Raw genomic sequence first — 10,295 nt, forward strand, 5'->3', positions numbered from 1 at the left:
AACTTTATTCCTTTTCTTTTAATTACAGGGATTGTATTACCTGCACAGTAAAGGAAAAATGCACAGAGATATAAAGGTAGGATTATTGTTGAAATCATTTTTAAATTGCATCAAATTCCCAGTTCTGAGCTTTATAAAATAAAGTAAGACTAATCATGATATTATTATTGCAATAATATGAAATGACTTCTCTGAAGGAATATTTTTACAACCAAGAAACATTGTGTAATAATTATAATAGAGCTTTGATTCTTTTGAACTAGTTAGTTCAAAGTTAAAGTTATTTCACATTGTTAATTAAACCAACAACATTTGTATGTTGCAAAAACCACAAAGTTCCGTTCTGTAACATCCATATTTAAGAAGATATGCATGGAACAAGTTATCGTATTTTTCGGAGTATAAGACGCACCTTTTTCTCTCAAAAAAGAGGCTGAAAATCTGGGTGCGTTTTATACGCTGAATACAACATTTTTTGCCTCCCAAATCCCCGCCCCCTTCACCAAAGTGGCTGTGCAGAACCTCTAGGAAGCTTTTGGAGAGCTCCTGGGGGCTGAGGAGGGCAGAAATGAGCAAAAATCTCATTTGCGAAAAATGGCCCTTTTTTGCTCACCCACCCACCCCAGGAGCACTGTGCAAAGGCTATTCAAGCCTTTTTTTGGAAATAAAATGTGCCTGTTTTCATGAAAAACGGGCCATTTTTGGGAGGTTTGCAGAGTGCAAAAACTTTGCCTCTTTAAAACCTTGCTGCGTCTTATACTCCGGAGCATCTTATATTCTGAAAAATACAGTAAGCAAAATGAAGGTTCTCCCCTTCCCATGTTTTGACCAATTTTGTCAATTTTTATTCTAAAATTGAAATTTTACTATCCTATTTTGACCTCTGTTCTATCCCTCCTGACAGAGTTTTTGTTAAGTGACTACCTTAGTTTTTTGCAGTTTACCATATTTTTTCCACCCCTAAAAGTGGCTGAAAATGTCTGTATATTTTATACAGTTAATGTTGCTGAAGCCCCACCCATCCGCTGGCCCCTACCCTTCGGCTGTTTGCAGCCTGCGCACGCTCCATTTTAGACCCGTTCCAGGCTGCGGGGATCATCACAGCACACCGCCGCCGATCACTGCCTCCGCGTGTTGCGCTTTTGGCCTCCGCAATCCCCATTTTTGGCCTCTGTGCATCACGTTTTCAGCCAGTTCCAGGCGGCAGGCCCAAAAATGTGACGTGGCCTGAAAATGTGACGTGAGAGGTGGCAATCAGCAATGATGTGCTTTGGTGATCCCCACAGCCTGGAATGGGTCTAAAAGGGAGAGTGCAGAGGCCAAAAACACGACATATGGAGGGCAAAAACATTATGTGTGGAGGCGGGGATGGGCTGTCACAATCCCCGCAGCCTGGAACAGCTGATTGGTGGTATTCTGAGAGGCCAATCCAACTGCCAATCAGCTGCTCGTGCTGAATCAGGCTGCGATAACATGCTGAAGCTGACCAGACTATTTGCTGCAAGGACGCTAGCCAGATGAATACTGATGGATGCTGGTAGGCAGAGGCAGATTTTTTTTTCTTGTTCTTCTCCCCAAAAACTAATGTGCATCTTATACGCCAGAGCGTCTTATATTCTGATTTTGAATAAGGCAATCTAATACATTTCATGCAGAAACTGCTTACTCATGGAAACATGAATTGTTTCCATGGGTAATATTTAGATTTTAATTGAATTTGCCTTTAATATAGTTCAATGTTATTGACTTGAATGAGTTTTCTATTACATTGTTTTGCTTTTGACTTTGTTATTACATAAGCTTACATATCTACTGATGTTTCATATGCCTGAAGGGATTTTTTTATCTTTAAAGATACCACACAAAAATCACATCTCAGTTGAGCTACATGATAATGAGATTGTGAGTCAGCATCATCGGGGCTTCCTGGTTTAGGTAGAGCTGCAATTAGTACACCAGCTGAAACTGGACAAAGGCTTAAAGGTCATCCACAGTGACCAATGCTGTTTCCATCACATATTCAGGTCTGAAATCTGACTGAAGGGGATTTAAATAATCTGCTTCGCCTAGGATCCTCTGCAAATGATTCCTCAGAATCTTTCCCCAAAATGGAAGATAGGAACCTTTGTAAAGCATGTTTTAATATGGCTGGATTGAGAGAGGGACTGTTCAAGAAAAGTTGTACCCTCAACTCAAGGCTTTTGTTACGTCACCCTCCTTCAAAGAGGCATTTATCACCTTTTCGAAGCATGGATCTATTCCTCAGATGGTGGAACTTGTATGATTGAGGACTCTATTCATTTCCTTGGATTCTGTAATATCAAAATAATCCCCTTGTAACTCTCCCAAATGTTATTCAATCTCAAGTGAAGATGAGTTATTTTATCTGCAGAAAACTTGTAGTATACTGCAAATATATCAGTCTACCCATTCTTCCCTAACAAGGTCTGGACAGCCAGGATTGAGCCATGGGGTGAGAATCCACAGATGTAAAAAAGGCATAAAAGTACACATATGTTGTCACTGTTATTGCCACTATATAGGTATGAACATAGCTTCATGCCTATTTTATGAGTATACTATTTTGTACCAGTTTTATTTTCTAAAGTAGAAGATATCTCTGTTAATAAAATACATTCTTATTTTACTGTCATTTTTCAATATTTGTTCTTGTTTGTCTGCTATATTTATAGGCAGTTTAGTTGGTACAGCATTATCTTGGTATGTCTTGCCTATTGGCTACATAAGTTTAACATTGTAATGAAAATCATTTCTAACATTGATATTTTGAAGATTTACACAGTTTATAACATGTAATATAAGTTTGTAGTGATACCTGTACTAGTATAAATATTTTTAAAAAATCTAAATAGGTGACTTTTACCATTTTTCCCTAAGGGAGCAAATATTCTTTTAACTGATAATGGCCATGTGAAGTTGGGTAAGTACTTATATATATTAAGTTTTATGCAGGCTAACATTTAATATACCTTAAGACTCCTCTCAAGATAGTTTGTTTGTGAGAACTTCAAGTGGCAGTTTTGAGTCCCAGCCGTGTATTTCAGATTGGATTTCTTTCTTCAGTTTTGCAATATTTAATAAATACTTGCACCTTGTGGAAGATAATGATTCTGAAACAGAAACATGAAAAAAGCATTACAAAATTTTTCAAAAACTATTTTAATAAAAATCTTATTACAAAGACTTTCAGTTTTTAAATATTTTGTTTATTATAAATATGTGTACTTATTATCTCCCATATTCTTTTATAGCCGATTTTGGAGTAGCAGCACAAATAACAGCTACAATTGCGAAAAGGAAATCTTTCATTGGAACTCCATATTGGTAATTTACTTTTATTCCAAGGATCCCCTGCCATTTTTAGACTAATGAACATTTAATATTTTGAGAACATATTAAAGAAAATAACTAAGCAATTAGTAAAATGGTTGCCAATTACAAATGCTACATTATTAAAAATTGGACAGTTGCAAAACACCAATTAGCTAGAAACAAACTTGGAGGGTTACTCCTCGTTAGTATCTCTACTGGCCCAGAATATTCATTATCTATTATCCTTTTTTTGGTTGAGGGCAGGTTGTCCAATGTAGAAGGCCAGTTACTGCATCTTTAATTTACCTTTCATTTTCATTCTATATTTTTTTTCTTTTATTTTTTAGGAATGCCTGTGATATATATATGTATATATAGATGAGGGAGGGCTCTAAGATATTATTGGAAAGAAATATGATTTTTGTGACAAATGCATTGCTTTGCAACTGACCAACTTCTTTTAAAATTTTATTTACAATTAAAATAATATTTAAAACACTTTACAAGTCAAAGTACTAGAAGCATTCTGGTTACCAAGAGAGGTTTCCATGGATATTCTGGAATTTAATACTAAAATTCAAGTTTATTTTCCATTTGTGTGATAGAGGTTCAGAATGTCTTTTGCCTATGCTGTTAACTGACTTGCATGTGATAATATCCTTGCGTGGATGCCTACAGTTATATGGAAGCCTACAGTATATTGAGCAAAGCTGAGGAGGCCTGTTGCTCAGAAGCAAAATAGATTTATACTATTAACAGTAATTGTAAAGTACTGTCACAACATCAATATCAAATATTAGTCTGATCTATCGTATACCATTAACAAGAATGATACAACAAAGGAAAAACTTTTTTCTAAGATGGAGAGGGGCCTTGGCGGATAGATTTGAGATTCATTGAGATAGAAGAGCAGTTGAAATATATCTTAGCCTCTTTGTCAGTCATTACTCATTTAACTACCACACAGATTGAAAAATATTTGGGAGGAATGATCTTTTGAAATGTAGGAATAAGAATGCATTTTGCAAGCCATTTTTCTGTTTTTAGGATGGCCCCTGAGGTTGCTGCTGTTGAAAGGAAAGGTGGATATAATCAACTTTGTGATCTTTGGGCTGTTGGGATTACTGCTATAGAACTAGCAGAACTTCAGCCTCCAATGTTTGATTTGCATCCCATGAGGTGAGTAAGTAATAATAAGTTCTAATAACTCTGTGACTAGAGGGTGTATTCTAGAGGTTGAAAACAGTGCTACTGTTGACTATATTTATTCCTCATATAACCAAATTTTGCTCAAGATTGTACGTATAAGGTGGTAGAAAGAAACATCAAATAAATAGGCAGGTTTCAGAAAAGGCAGAAAGAGATAAATTCAATATCTAATATATAACAGCTAAGAAAAAGAGACAATTAAAAAAGTTAGTTTATCTTTCACTGTATTGGTTGTAATAAAGTATTTGAATAGATAATACCAGAATGTGGAATATATTAAGGGCAACCTCCAGCTTTTTAATCTTAAGCACCAAAATTTAAAATGAAAGCCACAAATTTTAGTTTGTCATTTCTGGCAATTTTTATTCTATTAAAACTAGAAATGATTATGTATGTATGTATCTTTCCTGCATCAAAATTAATGGTATAATATTAGGTATTTGGGAATACAATAAAGCTGGAATTGCATAGACTAACTTTCATAGAGGCAAGACACTTGAATTTCTGGCTTGAAAACACTGCAATTTAGAAATTGCTTTACCTTGGGATGAAATGTTTGGCCTTGGTCACCTGGTACATATTATGATATCATTGAATACTTCTGAGGTCCCCAGACAAAAGCAAAAATGAAGATCATACCCTTGACTGAAAAAGGTAGCTTACATGGGGTCCATAAAAGCCTAAACTAGAAATGGTAGTGGATTAGATCAGGGGTCCCTGATCCCTGGGCCATGGGCCATTTGGAAGCAGACCATGCCAGCGGCAGGTGAGTGTGCATGCACATGTCACTCCACTTACACAAGCAGCGGGCGCTGGCGCTCATCACTCCATTCAGGCGAGCAGCAGGTGCCACTTGCACAAAACCATTCCCCCTCTCCCCACTCTACCACCGCCACCACCCCACGCCAGGTCCCCAACCCGGAAAGGTTGTGGAACTCTAGATTAGATAATAACTATTAGACCATCTGTTGCAGTAGTTTTATCAGAGCAGCTGGATAAACATGTATAAATATATTTTTGGATTGGGAAACCCTGCACATGGTCTCTCAGGCCTTAATCACCCCCGATTCACTTCCTACAGTGCACTCTATATAGGGTAGTCCTTTAGCAACATCCAAAATCTGTAGCTGGTCCAGTTTACAGTGGCATTAGTTGCGATTGGTGCATCTCAAGATGCCCATGTAACACTCAGCAAACTGCATTGGCTCCTAAAAGTTCTGGGTATAATTCAAATGCTGATAATCACTTACAAAGTAGGTACTAGTACCGGACCAGATTACTTATGGGACCATTTATGTCCTATTAATTTCTGCGTATCCCACAAGATTGCCCCAGGTAAATATATTCCAAGTCTTTCCTTTGAAACATCATCTAATAAGAACTAGGACATGAGCTTATTCTGTTGCTGCCATTTGGAATGAACTCCCTCTGAAGATTTGAGTGACCCTGCTAGCTTTTTGTAGATTTTTTGTAGATTTGTAAAGGTCAGCGTTTTCTCTTATTTGTTGGATCAAGATGGTAGATGAATCTCTTCTGTTGTGAGAGTGAGAGTTTGCTTAGCTACATGTTGATCTTTCCATCTTCTGAAGATACAGTGGTCCATTGAAAATTATCTTTTTCTTGCTAAAGGCAAATATGATGTTGCTTCTCTGCATGCAAGTCAGCTTTTGACAGGAATTTTGTAGAAGTAACCCATTTTCTTCTTTTTCAGAGCACTGTTTTTAATGTCAAAAAGCAACTTTCAGCCTCCCAAACTAAAGGACAAAATGAAATGGTGAATATTACAGCAATATATTTGTACTGTATTAGTTACTGTGAATATAAACTACCTTTCTAAAAACACTAATTTTGGGTTATAGGTCAAATAGCTTTCATCATTTTGTCAAAATGGCACTCACAAAGAATCCTAAAAAAAGGCCTACAGCTGAAAAACTATTACAGGTATAAATGACTTTTCTACCCATTTCCAAATTGTTTTAAAGCTTTCAATAGGAAGTGCTGAAAAAAATCAGTGTCTAATTTAGGCACATTGGTTGGGGCTGCTTATTTTCCTTGTTAGATGGATGGATGTTTCTTGTTAGGTTTATAGGTGATATATCAGCAGAATCCCTTTGTCCAAAATCAGTTCTCTATGGTACGTGCCTGGTCCTGAATAATATGTGTTTAACCAACAACCAACCGGGCATTAAAAAGTACAATCTATAGGCTAGGGAGCCATATGTGCTATCATTTGAACTTGGTTTGACTACAACTGCTCCTTAGCATGGAGAGTATTAACCTGCCCATCCCTTTTCTTACAATGTTTAAAGTCTCCCCTGCCAATAATAATTTTAACAGTTTTCCTGCGACTACCATGTGGTCAGGTACCTTAGTCTTATCCTCCCCATAGTTTAAAAATATGGAAAAGTGGAGTAGCATTGCTGGCTTACCTTGCAAAGTTTGGAAAGTTTTGAAATATCTCTGTTGGCTATTTAGAATCCATCCATAATGTTTTGAGAAGTCTATTCATATTCAGGGTTAAGGTTAATTTTTGTTTAATGCTTTTAATGTTTTTATGATGTAAACCACCCAGAGTAACTCAACAACGAGAGGGGCAGCATATAAATTTAATAAATGAAATTACAACATTCAAATTCTCATGCAAGTATCTTTCATATACTTACCTATGGCATTTTGTGTTTTAAGCACCCTTTTATTACCCAGCCTTTAAGCCGGACTCTTGCTATTGAACTATTGGATAAAATGAATAATCCTGATCATTCCACTTATCATGATTTTGATGATGATGATCCTGAGGTAAGAATATCATTTAAATATATCTTTGATAGTTAAACATTTGGCTATATAACCAAACTGATATAAATACTTTAAACACATTATTTACAGCAGGCACACACAAAAGTCTAGTCTTCTTCAGTAAATTTAAATTACCTGGCATACTTAATTTAATTTGGAAAAGTTATATTGCTGCCTACTGACAGCGACTCAAGGTAGCTAACAGAAAATAAGAGCACAATATGAAAGAAATAAAAATAACAAATAATAAAATAATAACCCCTCGCACCCCATTACAGGGCATATTTCTAATGCTTTTGGCTATAAACCCATATGCCTCAACTTGCATTGCCAATAGTGAGAATCGTAATATATCTGAAGGGCACCAGATTTCCTGTCCTCATACTTACATCCATGTGATATTTAACATATGTTTAAGTTATCACAGTCTATTTAGATTGGACTACAGTCCCATCATCCTCAGCCAAGAAGGCCATTTTAAAACTGTGTGCATATTTCTGTTTCATGCTATCCATCCTTCTTTAGTGGAGAACTTGTTTGTAAATGCAGAATTACGGTAATAATGAAACTGAACTCCTGTTAGGAAAAAAGATTTTGTTTGAAAGAATACTATACTTCCTCAATCTGGGTTTTATAATGCTGAATTCAAGAATAAAATCTTCAAAAACCTAATAATTGGGATAGTCTCTTTTGTCCTTATCACAAAGAGCAAGCAGGTTCTATGCAAATACACAGACATGAAGTAGCCAGAAGTGTTCTAATCCAGCATAGCAACCACAGTGTTTATAGGTTTTTTTCCCAGTATTTTAAAAGCTATTGCTTGATACATGTCCTATATTGTGTTTGATTGACAAAATATAGATAATTCTTAAATTATAATTCTTGTCCAGGTTTTTAGCAAGTGTTGACTTAAAACATCCTGGCTAAAATTCCTGATACACCCAGTGTAAATTTATGTTATTTTTAGCTTTTTTAAAATAAAAAATAAAAAAATCTAGGACAAATCTCCATAGGATAACAACAAAAATTCAGTCCCTTAAATAGCTATGAATGTATTGAGATGAATTAATGCTGCTTATTACAGACTGTAATACAAGAGTGCATTAATGAAGCTCGCTCTTAGAATGGTTAAAACCACTGCCCCTTATGCAAGATGGGTACAGGGAGCAGTTTCCAAAGTAAATTGACTTTTATTAGGTACCTTCAATTTTCAAATTTGGGAAGTATCAATTAAAGGAGATATTAATTATTACTTTTATTATCTTTGATTCTGTAATGTAATGTCCAACATAGCATTTACTTGTAATTTTTCGCTAATTTAGAATGAACCTATTTAAAGGAACAATAACTAGAAAAGAATGAACAAATTGTTGTGAAGAGAGGAAGAGAACTTCCCTTGTTGTCCTCCTGCTTGTTTTCATTTTTTCGTGCAATTAATTTAATTAACTTGTCCAGGGAGTTCTGATGGTAGATTAGAAACAACAATGGAAGAGCTCCTTTCCTAATAAAGGATAGTTCTTTCATAATCCAAAGATAACACCTTCCCCTTTTCCCGTTGAAAAGTCCTGCCTTCCTTGAATTGGATTATAGGAATAAGAATTGGATTATAAGAAGTATGACTTTGCCAAATACATCCCAGTAGATAATGTTTGTTATATAAGGTGGTAGAATTTTTAAATCAAGTGTGACTTTCCACTGAGAATTAATGTAAATTTTGGAGCAGTCTGAAAATCAAAATTATTTCTTCCTTCCCAGGAAATATCGTTGTTTGAAACTGATTTTAAATTCACGTTTCAGTGGATCACAAAGACATTGTGTACTGTGATTTTAAAGGGGGGGAAATTTTGTTCATTTTTAATGAATATTTAATACAATATTTTCCCCAGCCTCTTGTACCTCATAGAATTCACTCAACAAGTAGAAATGTGAGAGAAGAAAAAACACGCTCTGAAATAAACTGTAAGTAGAGTTACTCATTGTAAACTAACCTGAATAAACTAGTCATATCTGCACGCCTAGTTCATGTTGGATATTTGCCATCTCTTTTTGATTAGGCTTCCTAGCCCAATTGCATATTAGTTTAATATTGAAATGCAAACAGTGAGTGCCAGCCTTGTGAGGTAATCCAGAAAAGAAGCACACCCAGAAGTACTAGTTCTTACTTTATTCTAATACAGTAGTTCTCAACCTTCCCAATGCCGCAACCCTTTAATACAGTTCCTCATGTTGTGGTGACCCCCAACCATAAAATTATTTTCATTGCTACTTCATAACTGTAATTTTGCTACTGTTATGAATCGTAATGTAAATATCTGATATGCAGGATTGTATTTTCACTACTACAAATTGAACATAATTAAAGTATAGTGATTAATCACAAAAACAATATGTAATTATATACTGTGAAATATTTCTTTCTAATTACAAATAAATGAAATTTTGTCTTGAAACATGATGTAGCATGGGTAACAGTCTTAATGTAACAACAGTAAACTACATTGCTACATTTTGCGACAGTATTCGCAATGTGAAATAGCAGAGCAATGTTTGGCGCATCCAACTCATTGCACAAAATGTGGTGAAACTCACTTAATGACACTCTTGCTTAGCAACCAAAAATTTGGGCTCAATTGTGGTCATAAGTTCTCTTTCTTTTTCTTTCTTTCTTTTTCTTTTTTCTTTCATCCTTTCTTTCTCTCTCTTTCTCTTTCTGTCTGTGTCTCTCTCTGTGGCTCTTTGTCTCTCTCTCTCTCTTCCTCCCTCTCTGTCTCTATCTGTCATTCTCTTTGTGTGTCTGTCTCTCTCTCTCTCTGTATCACTCTGTCTCTCTCTCCTCCCTCCTCCCATCTCTGTCACTGTGTGTGTGTGTCTCTCTCTCTCTGTCTGTCTCTGTCTTTCTCTGTGTCTTTCTCTCTCTGTCACTGTGTGTATGTGTGTGTATGTCTGTCTCTTAATCA

General features: G+C 35.7%; 1 protein-coding gene across 4 annotated transcripts in view; it reads left to right on the top strand.

Annotated features, from left to right (window-relative positions):
• The window catches only part of MAP4K3 (mitogen-activated protein kinase kinase kinase kinase 3), a 71,730-nt gene that overhangs the window by 19,334 nt on the left and 42,101 nt on the right, over window positions 1-10,295 (top strand). For all 4 annotated transcript variants that reach the window (XM_081941170.1, XM_081941171.1, XM_081941172.1 and 1 more), the window contains exons 6-13: window positions 29-76; window positions 2,899-2,941; window positions 3,273-3,345; window positions 4,381-4,512; window positions 6,254-6,316; window positions 6,402-6,483; window positions 7,228-7,338; window positions 9,225-9,297. In XM_081941170.1, the coding sequence (XP_081797296.1) occupies window positions 29-76; window positions 2,899-2,941; window positions 3,273-3,345; window positions 4,381-4,512; window positions 6,254-6,316; window positions 6,402-6,483; window positions 7,228-7,338; window positions 9,225-9,297 (625 nt within the window). The remainder of the gene's footprint in view (window positions 1-28; window positions 77-2,898; window positions 2,942-3,272; window positions 3,346-4,380; window positions 4,513-6,253; window positions 6,317-6,401; window positions 6,484-7,227; window positions 7,339-9,224; window positions 9,298-10,295) is intronic.

Source organism: Natrix helvetica (genome assembly GCF_964273705.1).
Source record: "Natrix helvetica genome assembly, chromosome: 2".
NCBI classification, from domain to species: domain Eukaryota; kingdom Metazoa; phylum Chordata; class Lepidosauria; order Squamata; family Natricidae; genus Natrix; species Natrix helvetica.